At 40.8% G+C, this 20,039-nt stretch overlaps 1 protein-coding gene across 1 annotated transcript in view; it reads right to left on the bottom strand.

The window, feature by feature from the left end:
* Window positions 1-20,039, bottom strand: part of AOAH (acyloxyacyl hydrolase) — an 80,555-nt gene that overhangs the window by 30,589 nt on the left and 29,927 nt on the right. The window contains exons 7-13 of the mRNA XM_032695839.1: window positions 15,785-15,855; window positions 13,791-13,851; window positions 13,218-13,288; window positions 11,962-12,010; window positions 11,502-11,550; window positions 10,289-10,383; window positions 2,285-2,376 (exon numbers count right to left, since the gene is read on the bottom strand). Coding sequence (XP_032551730.1) covers window positions 2,285-2,376; window positions 10,289-10,383; window positions 11,502-11,550; window positions 11,962-12,010; window positions 13,218-13,288; window positions 13,791-13,851; window positions 15,785-15,855 — 488 coding nt within the window. The remainder of the gene's footprint in view (window positions 1-2,284; window positions 2,377-10,288; window positions 10,384-11,501; window positions 11,551-11,961; window positions 12,011-13,217; window positions 13,289-13,790; window positions 13,852-15,784; window positions 15,856-20,039) is intronic.

The raw sequence follows: 20,039 nt of genomic DNA, 5'->3' as shown, positions 1-20,039 counted from the left end.
CTAAACTCATATGATACTGATGAAAATAAAGCTGATATTAAAAAGGAAATATGTTCTTGTTTCTGAACAACTCAGTACCCCAGTTATGTATATACTTCTATTTCATTATCTCTCTTTTTTTGTGGTCATAAATCTTTTTAATCTCGAACAGAGTTGCCTAAAACAAAGCCAAGATATCTTTTCAGAAACTATAAATTGATGGAAAGTTTCTTTGACATTGTTCCCTCCAGAAACAATGCTTTTATGCTGGTCTTTCAGATAACGTGTTTAAAAACCTTTTTGTTACACATCATTTATCAAAACAATCCTGTTGATTGTTCACAAATTGACTTTTCAATTGGTTGTTATGGAACAGTAAATAAAAGAGAAAAAATATTGGCAGGGAAATCATTTCCCAACAACATAAATCTTGGACAGATTAATCTGAAAGCAGGTTATGCTTGATTGTGATTAGTTCTCTTCTTTACTTTGCACTGTTAAGAAAAATCAAAAAGCAAGTGAAAAGAATAACAGCCCAAAGGTTGGTAAGAAGACCAAGCTCCCAGTCAGAAGTACCTGGTCATCTCTATCTGGGCTGCTGATTTTGTGTTTGAACTGAGAAACCAAAGGAATCAGATAAATATCACGGCTTAACAACAATAAACTTGGATGAAGACTAAGATACAGAAGGTAATAATAAGTTTTAAACCAGCAACAAGAAGTAACTACCTGCATAGAAAAACCTCAGCCAGTCATCATGCAATGGGCCACGCAAGAAATGCTCAACCTCTTTGGTTTTCAACACAGTGGGCAGGCAGAGGAAGAGGAGCAAACACACCTTCTCATTCAGAGGATATTAGTTAAAAAGTGGTATCCCTGTTTGCTTATCAGGGGGTGGGAAAGATGGACATGGACCCCACCAGTTTGTATCTCTGCTTGGGCAGTCTTGAAGTAGCTGGTATCCTCCCACTGCACAGTGCTAGCCAGTCTCCACTGCACTTATTGTGGTGTGGGATTTTGAGCTACTTCTCTTAAAGATACCTTGAAGTCCCAGACAGTTGTTTGATTTTTATTTCTTCCAAAAGTGAAAGAGATTAAAAACTGAACTCTGGACCAAGGCTTGTCACTGACAACTTCGGGGTCAGTTCTAATCTCTGATCATTTGTGAACTTCAGATTCTTTGGAGCCCAGACAAATGCCGTGTATTGAGTGGCTAGACATTGTAACAGATTTTTAAAGGTCGGTTTTGCTATGGCTCTGATAGAGGAGGCTGCATAGATGTTTCCCGTTGGCTTGTCAAGTAGTAAACCATCTTAAAGCAGACACTGTGTGAATGTAGCTGAGGCGGAGAGCCTGGATTTTTTACTGGGCTGGGAGAAAAAAGGAAGCAAGAAGTGTATGCTGCAACAGATATTTTTCCTGGAAAAGAATATAATTCTGCCAACTTTTTAATTCTGTTGGTAGAGAGCCTCTTCAGGCTTGACTCATGCTTGGTTTGGCATTCAACTCTATTCCTGACCTATCTTACACAAATAAAATAAAAATTGTCTGAAATTCAGGTCCAACCAGGTACTGTTGGTGATTGTACCGTACAGTTCTGGCAGGATTAAAAGGCCTCTTAATGCTGGCCAGACAGATGATTAATAAAATTATGATTTTTTTTTTTTAGTTTAACAGTTAAAACTGCAGGCATTTCAAGTGTTTAGCCTTTATTTTCCTTCCTTTCTGGTAGCGACTTCTTTTTTTTCCCATCTATCCCTACATCCTTCCCCATCCACATGAGCCAAGCTAACACAGCAAATTAGGTCACAGACTCTTCCAAATTCTTCTTTTGCTATTTCCCTCTAAATGTGTTAAAAAACAAAGGGTGGAGGGAGGAGAGAAAGATTTCCCCCTAAGGGGTTACCATTTATTCCACTGTTTCAGCAGCAGAAAGGAAACCTGAGGAAGAGGGAAAGATTAAAAAAAGAAAAAGGAAATGCTGATTTTTGTTAGTTTCAGCAATGCTCCCCTTCTCTCTTCCCCAGAATTTTGTAAAGAACAAGATTTTCTCCTTCTAAATTTCAATTTGACCAGTTCTAAAACCTACCTCAAATTTCAGGAAGATCTGGTTATATACTTAAAATATTTTTTAAAAACCCTAAATCCAGCGTCAGTCTTGATTTTAGAAAGGGCAGAAGCAGATCTGAATGGATTTTTTATCTTTCCTTCAAAGCACTGTCTTGTGAGGTTTTTTTCCTTGCTGTGCTTTGATTGACCTTGAGACTTGCTGTGACTTGGCTGCTCTCCCTGCTGGTTGTCTTACCCGATAGTGGAATTCAGAAATCCAGTGATCTCTGAGAACTGGGGCCAGTCAAGCTCGTCGCTGAAAGCCATTGGAAGATTAGCAAATGATTTCTGAAAGAGAAATTCTTACATCAACACAGTTTTGCCCTCACAGACAAAAATCCTTTTAGCAAATTTGAACATTTCTTAGCCGGAGCATTACCCAGACAGCTGCAATTGTAAATACAGCCAGTAGTGGTAATTATGTATGCACATACTTAAAAAGCTGACTCTTGTAAGGCAGACATATCAAGAGATGGAGGAAGGAAAAGTAGAAGAGATATCTGAATTGCAGCTTCTGGCACCCTTTAATTCTGGAGGAGTCCAAAACTCCACCCGATATGGAGTAGGTACTGCAGGTACAGACCACCAAGGCAGCAGTTGTTTGCTCCAGCATCCGTCCTGTTGAAAGGTGGGTCAACCTTGGGCACAGGACGAGATGACAGTGTGATGTCCTCAGAGCATATGGCAGAAGTACAATGTCAAATTCACTCAAAGCTCTCCTGTTCTCTCCAGCAGAATGAGCTGTGAGCATTCAATCCCCTAAAAACCTCTGCCTGGTCCTCACTGCAAATTTTAGAGATGGTACTAAAGCAACAGAGTCAGAAAGGCCCCTGAGCATGGTAGGGACCAGGGAGAAAAACACATCATGTGACATAACCTTCCTGGGAGATACATACATCCTTTACCCTCCTCTGCTTTCGCTGATATTAGTCCCTAACATTTTTAAAGTGACTGTCTCTGTGAAAGCCTCTCTACAGATGCAAGCCATGTTGCACATTCAAAACACAGTGCCTTGTTCCTTTCCACTTTGATTTCTGAATGTCCCAAAAATCATGAAAGGTTAGAAAAACAGCCTTGATAAATTGTGCCACCTCAGAAGGATGAGAACATGGAGTAAATTTCTGGCATCTGCTAGTCTGGGGTACGCTTGCAAAGACAAAAGTATAAATCCAGTGTGCTCATACAGGAAAAACTGCTGATGGAAAAGGTAATAACCAAAAGAAGGTCAAAACATAATACCAGAGAAGTTACAGGCAAGTTTAATCCATATAATTTATTAGCTTCATTTTCTCTCCAAGCAATTGTGGGGTTTCCTTAAGACCTCACTGCTATAAACAACAAGCAGGTGGGTAATTCTTTATCCAGGAGGGTCAGATGTAACTGAGCAGCCACAGAAGAGCTAAATCTTGTAGTGACCACCAAGTTCTTATTCCCAGAAAATTATCATTTAGGCTAATGGGAGCTATACTTGGGTTGAGTATACATCTGTGGATTTTGACTGTAAGAGGATGGAGGGAGATGCAGGGAAAGAGGAAGAAAGGCAAATAAAGGGGGGTTGTGGGGGAAGAAATCCTGAAGCCAAGCTCTGAGCAGTCTAATGCACAGCAGATGCCAGTTTAAAGCATGTAACAGCAGATTTGACCTACTTACAGTATATCTGCATGGGCATCTCTTAATTATCTTTCAGTTTGTTCTCTCTTTCACTCTCTCTCACATATATATGTGTCCTTGAGTGTATCCGTATATACATATATATCTAAAAATTATTAGATTTTTTTAGGGGTGGAGGGAATCTTCAAATCTGCCTTCTTCAAATCTGTTAGTTTTGTGTCCAAACAACCATTTAATCCAAGGGCACAGCTATGAGCAGAGGTGGAGAGATACAGTATGTCTTAGCCATTTGCAATATTTCCCTCCTCATAGTTTTGCATTAAAGATGACGGAAATAGTCACTTAGCACAGAAAAAAACTAACCCTGCAGATATGATCTCTTATAAGTCACAGTATATGAGAGATATATCAGTATATAATATAAAAAGAGATAAAAATGATTAAATATTTTTAAAACAAATCCTTCTATGACTAATTCTTTCATTATTTCCTGTTGGCACTCAAAAACAATATCTTCATTGGACAAGTCCCAATAACTTTTAACTGTTTGGCTTTTTTTCCCCCTGCAAACTTAGTTAAAATATGAATTAGCCAGAACCTAATTGAGATGCAAATTGGTTTGGAAAGGAACATTTGAGCTCAAAATTATAGTTGTATTTGAAAACTGTATATACATTTAGCATTGACACTTTTCCAACAAAGCACTTAAGGCCAGACTTTTGAAGATATTTCAGTTCCAAAGGGCGGAGATGAGTAGTTAATGGAAATTTCAGAAGAATGCTAGACCTTAAACTCTGCAGCAACATAGTTTGGAAAGTACAGTCTAACAGACTGTGTTTCTCTTAGTCTCAGATGCAAATGTGTCCTACTCTGGAGGTTAAACTACGTTGACCTTTAGCATAAAACTCTTTTGAGCACAGACTTGTCTAAATATCATTCTCTAGACTATTCTGGCTGAGAAACCTACTTCAGCCTACGCATCAGATTTTAGCAGAGAATCAGTAGAAAGTTATTCCAGCCTAGCTTCAAATGCCATATTTTAGCCTTGAATGCTCTAGATGGGTCTCATTTCAATGAATATTCTCGTCTCCTAGATGTGTCCTGCCTTGAAATACGGGGCAGCCAAAGCCGTGGCTGATGCTAAATGCACGAATGCCAAGCTGTGCTTAGACAGAAGAAGGTTCAGGGTTGCTATGGCAAGAGATTTTCAAAATCAGAACACAAAAGGGCACTGGAAACTTCACACTTATACAAGCCTGTAGAAATGTCAGTCCTGGAAATCCTGAAATCTTTGAAGCATCCCTTAATATTGTTCAAGTCCTTGCGATAGTATTAAGTACCACAACTTTCTTATTCTAAATATACAAATAAGCAAACCTTAACACCCTTGAGAAAAGCAAAATATATCTTTTTAAAAAGCACGAATAACATTTCTATTCTGTAAAGCTGCAAGGGGTAGAGGTTTGAAATTAGCAAAACTATAACCTTATTTCCCGCAAAATGCGGCACCTTAGTCATCACAGTACTAGCTGGGAGAAACTTGCCTGCATTTCAGTGGATTTAAAGGGAAGCTAGAGAATGTTTTTAATAAGAATTTCACATATCAAACTCCTGTTTTTTCTAGTGGTGCAAAAAAAAACACAAAGGTAGTAGGATAAGGGTTCAGGACATCCTGAATCCACATTTAAAGAAATTATGAGTTCTGCTAATAGGAAATAAATGCTATGAAACAGTTACTTTAATGAAACCTGAGAACCCTTTGAGTTTTTGGGCAAATAGATATTCACTGGACTATGGATAAATGCAGGATTTATTTTTCTCTTTATTCAGCATGAAATAGAGATCCAACAGTTTTAAAATTCCTCTTTCTAGAAAGGGTATTATTTCCAGCACATTTGTAAATATATAATGCTTTTATCTCAAAATAAAATTGTCCCTAAAATGAGAAATAAAAGTTGTTTCTATTCCAAATCTATAACAGAAAAATGCTGCATTTAGTAGCTATTTGGAAGTCAATTGCAAGCAGATGGACAGAGCAGCAGGAGCACAATATCCATTGCTAGACACACCGGTGTTTTCAATATTAGCTTTCCACAAAAACTATCCACCTCCAAAAATCCTCACCAGCATTTCTTCTGCTTTACTAAACCTCATAAAGTGCACATCTACTGCATTACACTTCATTTTTAGTGTACAAATTTTCAGGTCAAAGGAATGAACATTCAGCTCAATTCTTATTGAACCTTTTGAAAGAAAAGTCTGGCAAACCCAAAAGCGATTGACAAGCAGAAAGCCAAAATAAAGTCAACTCATCCCCTTCTTACAGCTGCATAATTCTCTTCCGGTAAGGTACCTGTGACTTCCCCTGGTGCTACATAGAGAAGAGTGAGGGAATATTTTTGTTGGTTTTGTTTGTTTGTTTGTTTTAACTGGGGAAATAACATGCCTGAGCTACAGTTTTCAAAGATGTGTCCACCTTATAATGGATATTTTCCACACCAAGTAATGCCTCCATATGCTCTTTGTGGGAAGAACACCCTCTGAGAGGTATGATAACTGTATATGTGCCTGGCTCCTAGGTAAAGGCTTTGGAAATATCACTGGAAAACACAGCTCCCCACTGTGATATAATACATGCTCAAGCTTGGTGACAGACAAAATGGGTGTCTATGGCTGTGTCGTTGTGGGCAGGCTGGTGCCCAGGTGCTTGCAAGTTTTCCCCCTCAAACCAGTCTCCTTGGCGGATGCAGGAACATGATTCAGATCTCCACATTTGGTCAGGTGAAAGGAAACAGGAAGACCAGGAAGGCACTAGAGGACTTGATATGGGAAAAGTAAATGATGCAACTTGATGCATTCCATGACATGGGGCATATAACTGAAGCATGTCCCTCTGCACTAGATTACACAGGGGGTTATTATCCCATTGCTAGGAGGGCAGTAAATTCCTAATTAGACCAGGAAATCCACAATCTGGTATACAACATCTTCCCAACAATGCTCTTCAATTCAGCGTCATGGGCATATGAATTCCAAAGTTGTTCAGCCCAAATGCTCATCTCATCACCCCTGTGTTAATCATCCAGCTACCCAAACAGCATCCTGAGCCTGCTTCAGTGAGGAAATTTCTCTTTCTTCCCTTACTCGTCAAAACTAGTCCTTTGCATGGTAGAATATGTGCAGCATAATCAGGGAAAAACAGCATTTTGCAGAGTCTCTTAATGAAATTTTCAGCATCTCTCCCGAAAAATTATTTCTGCACGTAATTGGCTTTAAAACTGGAATTCACAGCCGCCACTGATGTGGTGCTGATTAACAGATGGGCCCACAGCATTGTTACCAAGTGTAAATTTCACTCTATACTTGTATATGTAAACACTTGTATATGTAAACATGTAAAAGGATAAATATAAATAAGAAATATGTGAAATGTATAAAGTATATAAAATGGATATGTAAAAATATAGAAAAACACTGAAGTAATAAAATAGTACACTTAATAAATCTGAGTTAATGGGCACACAACCTTTTCCCTGTACACATAAAAAAACCTCTACAGGGCAGAGGTGAGGAAGCCCTGTTTGGAATTCCATTAAGAGGTTTAAGATTCTACTGAAATGGAAATAAAAGCTTTGAACTGACTCTAATATTGACCGTAGATAAAACCATTTGGTAAACTAATATTTTTATACGTCTTATCAAAGAAATTTGGACAGAATCAAAGCAAATGTCTTGAGTTTGACAGTACATGGGAACAACAGGTGCACAAAGCTGATGCCTTTTTCTTTCCTCCCCAAGCCCTAACTTCATATTCTTTCTGTGGTCTCAGGTTAAAGACGTTTTCCGTGAGATTAGTACATAGACTCTCTGCATTGTCTGTGGTAACAAACCCATCCCTAGATGTGCTTAGAAAATCTCCTTGAGGAAAGTCTTGCACTGAAAAAGCATTGAAGCCTGTTAATTTGTTAATTAAATCTATATTTGCCAGTGGTATTTAATACAACACATCAAGAGACAACACTATTGCACCTTCGCAACCCCAAGGCAGCTGAATTGCTGCTATTGACATTCTACACAGAGAGAGCAAGTCAGAGATGACAAACAAGAGGAAGAGGCAGTGATAAAGTCTGAATTAGCTCAGAAATGTTTTTGCTGGTACTTTTGTGCTCAGGTGTCAACTTTCTTATCCAAGGTGAGCTCCAAATTAAATAACATTTTAATTTTGCAAGAGTTTAATCACAGATAATAGTTTTTTAATATGATTGGGCTCTCTGTATCTCTACATTAATATTTAACTGCTGTATTTTTTCCAGATTGGTAGGAAAGCTTGCAAATAGTCCTAGAACAGAATCTGCTCTTTCCTACTCCAAACCCCATGTAACACATACACCATGGTGGCTGTGCAGTGCACTACTGTAGAGCTCAGCTAGCTGTAGGAGGGCTGCATCTCCTGAAAGATGATTAGCTCAGCCTTGCTTTGCCCTGTGTAGCTGTAACTGATTTTCCCAAGTTCCTTTATGTTACCAATATACTGTGCCATACCCACGTCAGAGGTCTGCCTCACGCTGCCCAGCTCAGGGTACCCAGTGGCTGAAGGTACACAAGAATATCTATACTATTCTCCTTTATCTTCCTGTGCTAGCTCCAGTAAGTGGTATTTTAATGCATCCCTTTCTTACTGGACTCAGAACATACACCACAAGAGATATCTGGGACTGGCTCAAGGCGGCACTGGTTCTCCATGTGAAATCCAGGCTTCTTTTTTTTACTCTACTCATACACTGTATTTACCTTCTCCAATTCCAGTGATGTATTAACTCCTTTTACTTTTTATGCTGTCAGTGGAGTGACTACAAAAGGCCAGTGGGGGAACACATCTCTCTTCGCCCTCCCTGCCCCAGTGCAGGGCACCAGCTCTAACTGGAGGCACTCTTTCTGCAAAGGGAAGTAACCCACTTCTCCTTTTCCAACCAGTCCTCAACTTTTCCCACACTCTGGCCAGATGGAGTTGATCACTGAAAGTGTATATTTGTTGAGCCTTACACAGAGAGCACCAGTTCTCTTCCCATGCAAGTTGTTCTACACCCATCAGACAGTAACAAGGAGCCACCAAAACTCACTTTGTAATCTGCACTCCAGCTCCCAGCCTTGAAGCTTCTAGCTCAGCATGCTATTACCAGCCCTTGACCCATCCAGCTAGTGGACCAGCAAGCTTCAAGCAACAGAAATGCTTTCTAAATCTTCATTGTAGTGATAATATAATGCTCACTCACATAGTCTAAAACTCTTCTTGCCTACATGGCTCTACTACCAGCATTACTGCGAGAATCATTGTCACCATCAGTATTATTACCATCTTCATTAGACAAGATAATCTCAATTATCATTAGTTCTAATTTATTATGTGCCTCATCAGCTCTGTCATCAGTGTCATTCATCTAATAGTTACTTACAAGCATTTAACAGAGAAAAACAACTGTTAATCTGCAACATTTAAATCAGCTCTGAGATCAAAAGTGAAAAAATACATGAAACTCTCAGACCTCCCACAGCACTGTAACTACCAACACTTTCGAATAAGAATTGTTCTCCAGAAAATGTCCATATCCTTCTACAGAGGCCAGTGGTTTTCACCAGGAAAGGTGGGCAATGATGATCTATCTGATCACCCCTATGCAGCAGACATTTGTGCAGAGAAGGACAAGGAACAGTCCTCCCTGACTAGGGAATAACAACATTTCGGGATAGGAAACAACAGTGAAGGTCAAGAGCATACCTGCACATTTATCTCCACCCCACAATTGCAGTTTGCTGGAATGATCGTTTCCTCTCAATTATTTCATTACATGTCAGTGAACTGCAACAGCCCAGGCTCAGCATAATTCACAGTCAGCTGCATTTTGATGTTGTTTGAAAATGGGAAATGCTGGGATACCAACCAAAGATAGACATCAGTGTGGCTGTGATCTTTCATGGTCACAGAAACTCTTCCCTTAAGGACAAGTCTATTACAAATCCTTGGATGACCCTCAAATACCTGCGGATGTATTTGTTCAACAAGTCTCAAAGCCTGAATGCTGGAGTTAACAGACCTATTTCATATATGCCACAGATGAGGGAAAACAACCCAGGGCATGTCATTTCAAAGCCAGATGCATAAAACAGAAGTTCCCAAACCATCAGCAGGGTCACTTCTGCAACACTCGCACAGCAAGGAGCCATACCAACAAGCCTGCCAATGGCAGGACTGATCTCACAGGCAGTACAGGTCTCATTGAGCCACAGGCACGTGTGTGGAAAGCCAGATGTCCTGGTTTGTGTTTCTGGCACAGCACTGGGCCACTGCAGCCAAACTCTTCCCTGACCCAATTGCACAGATGTCGGAGGACTGGCAGTAGCACAGGGCTGTTTTTTTATCTTCATAACAGCAGATGCAGGAGGGGGCTGATACACGTGAACCCATAACTATAAATTCCATTGCAATGAAGCATTTTGCACTTGTTTCCCATTGGCAACCTGCAGCACCTGGGACAAAGCAAATGGCAACCAGTGGCACAGTGTTTTTGGCAACCTGAATGTGATTCCTCACCGCTGACATCTGCGTGACAGTCATCCACTCGGGAGGGATGTGGAAGTGAGCGCCGGCCGAGTCTCCCAACAGCACGACCCCTTGTGAGTCTGCACCTAATTAATGCATTTTATTAGTCACATGAGCAGAAAGAGCAAACTGAAAACAAGCATGGAGAGCGACGCTTAAAGAAGAACAGCCGTGGCAGATGAAGGAGTCACAGGGTGACTGGCTATACCACTTTTCATGAGGCTTAAACGTTCAGACCCTGAAAGAGGATTTTCACTCCATCTGCAGCAAAAAATGTCTAGCAGGCATTTGCCATCAGCCCTAGAGAAACAACTGGGAACTGGGCATGAAAAACAGGAAGAGGTCTTGCTAATCAGAAAAAATCCTAGTTATATTCAAATTGTATGTTATTTCAGCAGAGGTTCTGCTGTGCAGCCAATGTTTATTTTTACTATCCATAGAATATGCATTAAAAAGTACTTAAACATTTAGGGAAATCGGATTACTCAGAAAATTGCTCAAAGCTCCTTATAACAGAACTGGGTGGTGGATGTGCTACTCATATGAGTATTTCTGCTAGAATATCCTGTCTGGTTTATAATTAATGTTACTTAGCATTTGTAGATTGCCTTTCATCTAAAAATATTGAGAAGTCTTGCCAGGTAATGGTTCATTCCCTGATTTAAATGTAAGGTGAGGTGCACGACAACTGCTGTCAGGGCTGTTTTGTGAGGTTGTTATTTGTGTGATGTGTACGCACAGGCACCCACCCACCTCGCAGTTAGGGAGATCAGCTGATGCCATCACTTCACCTCTTTGGGAGATCAGCTGATGTCATCACCTCTGTAAGTCCTTCTCCGGAAAAGGATCAGCATGTATTTATGGCAATGAGTCAAACTGGACAAATGCTGATGTTAAACTGCTCCCCTAAATCCCCAGGCCAACCCTCTGGGTTAGGCTTCAGGCTCCACAGAAGATGCACAGGTGGTATCTCTGTTTGCTGCTGTCCCTGATCTACGTAGTCAACTTTGTAACTGAACTGACTTTCAACAGGAGATTACCAGCAGCTGGTGTTTTTCACATTTCCTCTTTGCTCACCCTCAGGATTAAAAAAATCCAACAATTTTGCCATTTTGCCTTTCTCGTGATGTTGTAAAGCTCATTAAAATGCCTTTCTCCTGTATTGTCAATGACATTGTTTCTTGTATTAACTCTAAAGATTTACCTTTGCAGAATTTCTCCTCATAGGGAACTCCATCTTTCGGATCCACACCCTGTTGGAGGGGAGAGATGATAGTAGCTATCTAGCACCTGAAGAGTGGCAGTGCAAAACAGAGGCTGAGAATTTAGTTCTTCTTGAATGCTTGCCTGTAGGAAGCACTGCATCATAATAATGATGCTTTCCATTATATTATTTTAATATGTACATTTAAATTAATTATAATAACCATAATTTAAATAATCATAAGCATCAATAAACAAACTTCACTCATAACTGCTTCTCTTATTTGCTTAGTTTTTAATAAATTATTCTATTATTTGGAATATCAAAGGTAGCAAAAAAATAAGAGTAATCCAAATCAGGTAATAAACCAAAATAAATAAAAAAGAAACATTTGCAGGCTATTTCAAAAGAAGGAAAAAAGAGAGGCAGCAATCAAGAAGGTGCAACTTCATTTACTTACCCATATGCCATTGCAGTTAGAGTCACTTTTCGCATCCCAGTTATCAGGACTAAAAAAGAGTTACAAAGGGATAAACAGTGTTACAGAAAATAAAGCAAAAGGGGCTTTTGAGGAAATTGGATCTTTAGTGTCATTTTTCGCTAAGAATAAAAAGCAATTAGAAATTCCTTTCTGCATGGAAGGATGAGGGTTTTCCTCCTTTGAATCCAGAAGAGGAATTTTTGCCAGCAAAATGCAATATTAATTTAAAGTTAATCCTAGAAGTTGCTCAATAAAACTTATCCTTTCAGTCTGTATATGAACTTAGCCGAAGCTGGTGGGGGTGATTCTTGGAAAAGACAGACCTTTTTCCCTGTCCTTTTAAGTGTTCACTGAAATCCACCAAGCCCCTCACTCCAAATTCAGTGCAGGGTAATGAGGATTTTCTTTGGCCCATAAAACAGTATGATTAGTGCAGGCCTCTCTTGTAGGAAAACTCTATATATTCAGTCTCTGAATATCCATCTATCCAGGACTCTGTAAGCCCATTTCTGCTGATGCAGGTCCGCTGCCCAGGACAATGGCACAGGATTCTTCCAAGGCCATACCCTTAATCTCAGTTTATCTGGTCACAAACTGATTAATATCTATGCTTTAAAATCAGTCCTGGTTAACAACTTCTTAGCAAAACCATGGTAGAGGAAAGCTGTGTTTTTGAAAAGGTAAAATAGCAAAAGCAACAGAGCAAAGCCAGACCAGTAGGACTGGCTGTGCTCTCTGTTCCAGGTCTCCATGAAAGTCCATGCTGAGGCAGCTGGGAGGTATGCACCCAGAAGGTATTCACTTAGAAGGGTACATATTTAGCCCTACATTTCCACAAACCACGAGAATTGAATGCTGGAGGTCAGCAGCCAGCCACGAGCACCACTGTTTCGCACTCCCACCCTGCTGCTCCCTAAAATAGGCACAGCCTGCATTAGCTCAAGTGTAATAAGGTTTGTAAGCCCCAGCAGCACAGTTTCCCTCCTCCCTCCACATTTGGTGTGTCTGACCAACTTTGGCTGCAGACACTTCAGAGAAAGGAAAGAAACCTGTGCACCACCCCTGCAAGCACGTCCCACCCCTAATCTTGATCATCCCCTCTTGTCTCTATCACACTGAAATCAAGCAACAAGCAGTGATGTGCTATCTCAGAATATGGCCAAAACAAAATCTTGAGCTCATTCTTCAAGAAGCCACAATCACTAGGAAGCCTTTAAAATAATTAAAAGCTTTACCGTCTTCCAGGATACACGGTGGTGTTTTTGTCATTGCAGTCTCTGCCTCGCCAGTGATAGCCCCTCAGTGTCTGAAGGCCAGGAGAAGCACACGGATAGGACAGTCATTATTGCTCTTGCACTTTCAATTTAAAGTATCTAAAATGAGAATCTAACTAAAGGTGTAAGAATAAAACCCAGTAAACAGGTTGTATTCCGGAATCCCTTTGCTAAGCTTTAATAAATGACACCTTGCATGCTTTGGTGCAGAAATAAGACAAGTTGGCAATTTTTTTTTTTAATATGACTTTGCTTCACCTCTTATTAATTCAGTAAACAAACCACTCAGCAGCAGAGCAATTTGCTTCTGCAGAGAGCACAGCTTTATGTGTGCATCTCCCCAGGTGGCATAAATGAATGATTGCTTTTTCATCCAAGAAAAATCCCCACATTTTATGATAAAAAACCCTCCATTCACTTTATTCCTATACCTATTTTCACACGAATGGATAAGGCTTTGCAGAAAGTAAGAGGAATCCCATAGACATCCTTGTTATCAAGGGATTAGTGTATCAAAGGAAGGGCTTTGCTTACTGGGAAAGTACTAAATTTATCTCCATCAAAATCTTCAAAAGGCAGTTTATTTCTTATAACACTGTAAAAAACAAAAACAACAAACATAGTGTTAATATGTGGAAGGGAACCTATTCAGAAAGTAAAAAACACAATGAAGCATACAGAATAGATAATAACTGGCTTCATATTCAGTTTTAGCTCTGTGCTTGTACTTCAGCAAAGTGATCCTGTCCAACAGAACAAATTCTAATTTCTTTCAATACCTACTGACTGAAATCTAGAGATGAAGCTGATGGAATCCTGTATGGCTGCAATGTCAAACCTGTAGTCTCTAAAACAAACTAGGACATCAAATCTGTGGTAAAAGTGAGTACAAGTTTTTTGGAAATAAATACTACGCTCAACACTTGAAGGCCTTGCAAACCTGTCAGATACAAAATGCTAATGAGGGCCCTTCTCCCTGGGAAAGATCTGCAGAATGGGTCTCATGCTGATGGAGACTAACTGCCTAATTACACTAACCTTTGAAAATTACATTTCTTTCTTTTTCTTTGTGACTTTTGTTTCCAGAAATCCCATAGGTTTTAGCAGTACCTGAAACAGATGTTAAAATGATAGTGTCAGCCCTGTGCCCCTTCCTTTTTAGCTTGGGCATGTGCTCGCTTTCACATGGTGCTGCCCAAGCATGGCATTTCTCTTTGGCTATGGGACACTGTTTAGCTCATCTATATTGAGCAGCCTTTCATATTTAGCCCAGCAGGCAGCAATCTTAAAACGATATGCTACTTAATCTTTCCTTGGAAAGTTTTCAAGTTTTTCCAGACTCTTGAGTTTGTAAGAGATGTTGGATCTGGCTGAGAGAGCAAATAGGTGCAATGGGTGTGGATTCCTCAAGCTGCAGAAGCATCAGGATAAGAAAAAATGTAGAGGAGACTGGTGACATGCACTTGTGGGTGTGATTGTCATCTTTATTGAGTCAGTAATCAATAATTCCGATGCACTGTTTGGGCTACTTCTCTGCAGTAAGGTTCAGTTGCAAGGAACTGGCATAAATCTAGACCACTAAAATGTCCAATTGAGAAACATATTTTTTTGCAGCTATAGAGAGAGGAAAGTGAAAAACCAAAGAGAGTGAGAGAGAGTGCATGAGGGAGAGATCAGAAGAGTTGAACATATTTGATTCAACATATGATATACAATTTGATTCCTGCTTCCACTGTCTGAACTCACAGGGTTCGAACTCAGCTTATGTGTCCTGACTAACATTTCAAAGGCATTTACAAGATATTTCATGTCAATTAACCCATTCCCAATAAACTCCTGATATCTGCAGTTTCCATTAAATGGGCAGAAATAGTTGAGTTAGGTAAATAGGTGCCAAGTTAGTCTTGGCAGTTGACTCAGTCAAATATACAGTTTATAATACTGATGTAGATTTGCTTGACTCCAAGTCATTGGACTACATTTACAAATATGCTTTAGGAGTAATATCCCAGCTCACATCCTTGGTCTTTCTCAGAAACTGATTCAAAGTCAGCACTGCCATGAATGGTTTTTCTTGTCTTGAGATTCTTCTACACTTCACAACTGACATTAAATTCATGTTCCTCACAGAGTTATATGGGTGCTGGTGGCCTTCCTGTGCTGAGCCATGGGCACCACAACTGGGTGAACAAATGGAATGGAGAAGTCTCTTGGGCTCAGGAAATCTCAACAGAAAGGTGGCTCCCTTTTGGAAATGTCACATCTGTGAGCGTGTCACATATCTGACCTCTGGGACATGCTGAAAAAAAGTAAATAATTTAAGTACTGAAAAAATCACAGGGATCCCTAGGAGGAAACTTACTTGCCTGATTTCTCTGCAATCTCCCTCTATACTACCTAGACAGTGGTTTTATGAAGGAAACCAACATAAGTAAAGTGTGGGAAGCTTCGTTAACTAAGGATGACTTTTGAAAGAAGCAAATGTACCATAATCTGTTTGTGGTTAAGGACTGAAATTTCATACATACTATTTCATCTTCTCACACAGGTTAGCCAGAAGAGGAAACGTACAAATACTTGAGAACCCCATGAAGCTTTTCTGGAGAGGAAGAAAAATAAAAAAAAAGATGGGTGCATTAGTTCACAGAGGTGGTGTACCTTAGGATATTCAGTGTCAGTAAATTACAGAGTTAAACCACATATTTTCTGCCTAGAGACATCTAAAAACTCCAGTGATGCCATTAAGGATGCTACATGCCAGAATATTTAGACAAATCAACTACTCCTGCTTTCAAAGACCTATAAACTAAAAAGAAATATGAAGTTCCTGTGAAAGTGTCTCCTCTCAAGTACCAAACTTACTTTCTCATTCTTTGAAAAAATTACTATCATGTTTACAAACATGATGGTATCTGACACAACGCAAAAACGTTGTGAGCCATGAGGTTTGTTTCTACAAACAAACTACAGCATTAGTAGACCACTGCCAGGGGCCAATCCAGTTCATGTTCCAGTTAGCCAGGAAGTTTCAGAAGTTGAAAGAGACTTTCCTAATGAACGGAAATATTGCACTGTATTGGCAATGAATCCCACAAACACTGCTCATGTGGCTTCACTGTAAGTTCAGGTGGTCTTTAGACATTGAGGATGCTCAAGTGGTCTATAAATACAGAGGGCTAGTCAGTGCACAGCCTAATTAACTGTATTCACTGAGGCTACAATTATCATGTAAATATGGAGCAGATGGGCACAATCATAACTTGATGCAAAGAAGGGTAATTATTTATATAGACATAGCACTTAAAAGCTCTGTCCTTGGACCAACTGCTTCGTGTTACATACTTTTTATACACAGAGAAAAAGAATAAGATAGTCCTCGCCCTAAAGACATTACAATTAAACCCAATGTAAAACAGAAGATAAAGGCTGGATACAACTCAGGAGAGGACAATGAAAGGTTATTACTCACCATGAGGGGCAGTTACTGCAGTGTATAAAGCTCTGAGTGACAGAGGAGAACCTTGAGGTAGCATTGCAGGGCAGGGAACCAGTGGACCATGGTGTGTAGGGCATTGCCTTACAGTTCCAGGACAGGTGTTTGCTTGCACAGGTAACAAGGGGTGATGGAGATAAGGGTATCACACTGCCCAGAGCAGGAGGTCAGCCACAGGAATGTGTCACAGTCAGGATCTCAATGTGGAGAGGAGGGCTGGGGTAGTGAAGAGGGGACAGAGCCCCTAGTGCAAAGATTGTAGTCAACATTTGCAGTGGCAGCTGAAATGACCAAGCAGCAAGATGAAGATGAAAAAGAGTGGTACCTTTTTCAGTTACCACTGAAAAGGAGCAGGAGGGGAGATCTGCAGTGGAGGTGGAGCTGCAACAGTGCACTTTCTGAAGGATGCAAAAGTGAAATCAAAGGAGAAAAAAAAGAGGAAAGTCAGGGAGATGAGACAAGAAACCCAAAAGAAACCCACCAATTAATTCTCCTCATCTCTGTCCAACACACTCAAATGACAAAGCTTGGGAGCGAGAAGGTGTTGGTAGAGTGAAAGGAGAAACCAGAACACAATCACAGAAGATGTAGAGAGAAATAGCCAAAACCAGCCAGGGAGTGGGACCTTTTCTTGAGCTGAAAGACCAACCTTGTCTGGCTGCTGTGACTTCAGCTGCCATGTGCTCTTCCCCGTCCCGCTGCACCTCTGTATTCAAGATACTGGCTGCCTTGGGGCTATGTCCTGCAGCATGACAGGGACACAGACCTCCTTTTTGCTCTCTGTGTGTGCATACATGTGTATGATCAGGTAGGTAGAGAGTGTGAGAGGTGCACAGGCAGGATGCCAGCTTTTCTCAAAGAAATTTGAAAACCCATGTACACCTTCCTGGAAAGAGGAAAGAAACCACTTCTCTCACCTCCTTCATGCAGGACTAATCCTGTCTACAGAAGCAGCAGACGCTCTTAAAGCTTTCCATCAGGCTAAGATTTGCAGTGTCTTCATCTGAGCTGTCAGGTTTTTACTTCAGCCTAAGTCATGGTATGCAAAGCCTTTGAAGTTAAAGCACCTGGAGCCAAAACTGCACCAGAAAGACAAACTACAGGGCTTGCAAGAAAAAAATACAGAAATGAAATCTCATTTCATTCTGCTCACAGGCTGCACTTAAAGTCTACCCTTTGCTGTAAGCAGAATAAAATTTTTCTTGCCTTTTTCTCAGCCAATCATTTCAAAATTGTTGCTGACTGGATCTCCGTGAGTTTCAAAGGAAGACCAGAGACCGCCTAACTTTGGTGGGAATGGTTGTGTGTTGGTAACATGGAATGGCTGTGGGCGATGCTGAGGAGCTACTGCAGCAGTACTTTGGAGCACAACAACCTCTGGCTCCCCAGCCTATGCATCCCCACAGCAGGTGGGACAGTGAGGTCTGAAGGAAATGCTTTAGCTCTGCTTGGGGTTGTGCAGGAGTGTGATGTCTCGGGCTACTCTTAAAAGGCATAAAGGAATACAGGTTTAAAAAAAAGAGAGAATCTTTGCGTGAGCAGGTACTATAGGGTCCTTCCCCGCAGAGACAAGCTACGATTGCAGTATGAGTTTCTGAGAGAAGATGGATTACTTGCCCCTGTGTGACATGAGTGGGACACAGGGAAATTAGCTTATGCTCTCCTCTTCCCGACAATTCCCTTTGGCTTCCCACTTCTCCCACTGCCAGGCTGTGACTTGCAGGGACCTCATAGTCATGGCAGGGTTGTATGCATGGTGCCTGCTCTCACTAAATGCTACAGCCACAACCCTATTCACCATTAGTTCACCACTACTGCTCAAAGATACCCCTTAGTATCTTCTCCACCCGTAAAAAAAGTTAGCACTAGAGGTGCTCACAGTGATTGATAACGCTAATATTTTATTCATTGCCTGTTAATGTTCCCTAATGGCATTTCTGTAATTATTTTAATTGGTTTTACTAAAAAGAATAACAATGAGCCCCTAATGCTTGTTGGTGTTTGGTTTAAGCCAATCACTTGCAGATGGCTCACTCCTTTTAATGAATGGAGACATTTATTAGAATCTTTTCGGTTTGTAGCCACTTTCACTGCATCTCTACATTAGTCAAATATCTTTTCTTTTTCCTAAACTCACAGCTATCCACAGAAATTCCAAGTAAATCCTGGGATCCAGACAGACCTCCCATTCTCATTACCGACATCCATAATCATGCCTTTTTTTATGCAGTCACAAACAGCTGCCAAGCCAAGATGGGGACAACTAACTTGCAAGAACTTTTTCAGAAGGCTTTCCCTAAACATGCAATGGGGCAAAAGCAACCAAAACAGCGGATACAGGAAGAATGAACAGATATAATTTGATGTTTTGGTCTAGCATGAGCCAGAGCATAAAAGAGGCCAGGTGAATCTTTTTCTCTCTCTGCTGATGTGGGTACAGTGGTGTCCTACCACGGATGGGGTTTTTCTGGATCTTCACCCACACATTCAGTCAGGTGATCCTCTTCCCAAGCAGCGAGAGCTCCTCAGCTCTCACTGCCATGTGTATCTGTGCATGAAGGTGAACAGACCATGATACGACAGTGTTCAGTCTGGGCAGGTGATTTTCTTACTATTTCATCACATGCTGCTTCTCTGGGATACATGACTCATGCAAGGAGGATCCATACTGTGCTCTCTCCCAGAGATTCTCCTTTGTCTTTCTCACTATGTTGTTTTTCTGGACCTCAAAATAACTTTAATCTGTGTGAATGGGAAATTGAGAGATACAGTAATGCTTCTAGAAATGTTGTTATTTTTAATTTTCCAGGTTTAAAATAAGTTTCATCCAGGCTCATTACAGGGAGTACACTAGGAATAACCTCAGGAGAGGCTCGAGCAAGCACTTGATACTTGTTTTAGTTTGAGCTGACCTTGTATTGTGCAGCTATGGAGGTTTAGAAATACAATGACTGGAGAAACCCAACTATGACTGTGCTGCTTCTAGATGAGACACAGTCTACTTGTCCTTCCTGCTGGCAAATGGGCAGCTAGGAGCAGGAAAGGGCCAAGGGTGTTGTGATGGAGATTGAGAGAGTTATTGGGAGCAGCTTTGAGGACACGGGAGAGTAGAGGCAAAATAGGAGAGCCTATTGCACCCACATATTGATGCCAACCATGCCACCCTATCCAGGAGAGCCTACAAAGGCCAGACATGGCCATGCAACGGGTGCAGCCCAATATGCCAAGGGTAGAAACATCTGCAAGGGAGCGAAGGAGCCCAATGTCCTGGGGGACAGCAACAGCACTCC

The sequence above is a fragment of the Chiroxiphia lanceolata genome, chromosome 1, assembly GCF_009829145.1.
Source record: "Chiroxiphia lanceolata isolate bChiLan1 chromosome 1, bChiLan1.pri, whole genome shotgun sequence".
NCBI classification, from domain to species: domain Eukaryota; kingdom Metazoa; phylum Chordata; class Aves; order Passeriformes; family Pipridae; genus Chiroxiphia; species Chiroxiphia lanceolata.
Note: the sequence above shows the minus strand (reverse complement) of the source record. Positions and strands in the feature narration are given on the sequence as shown.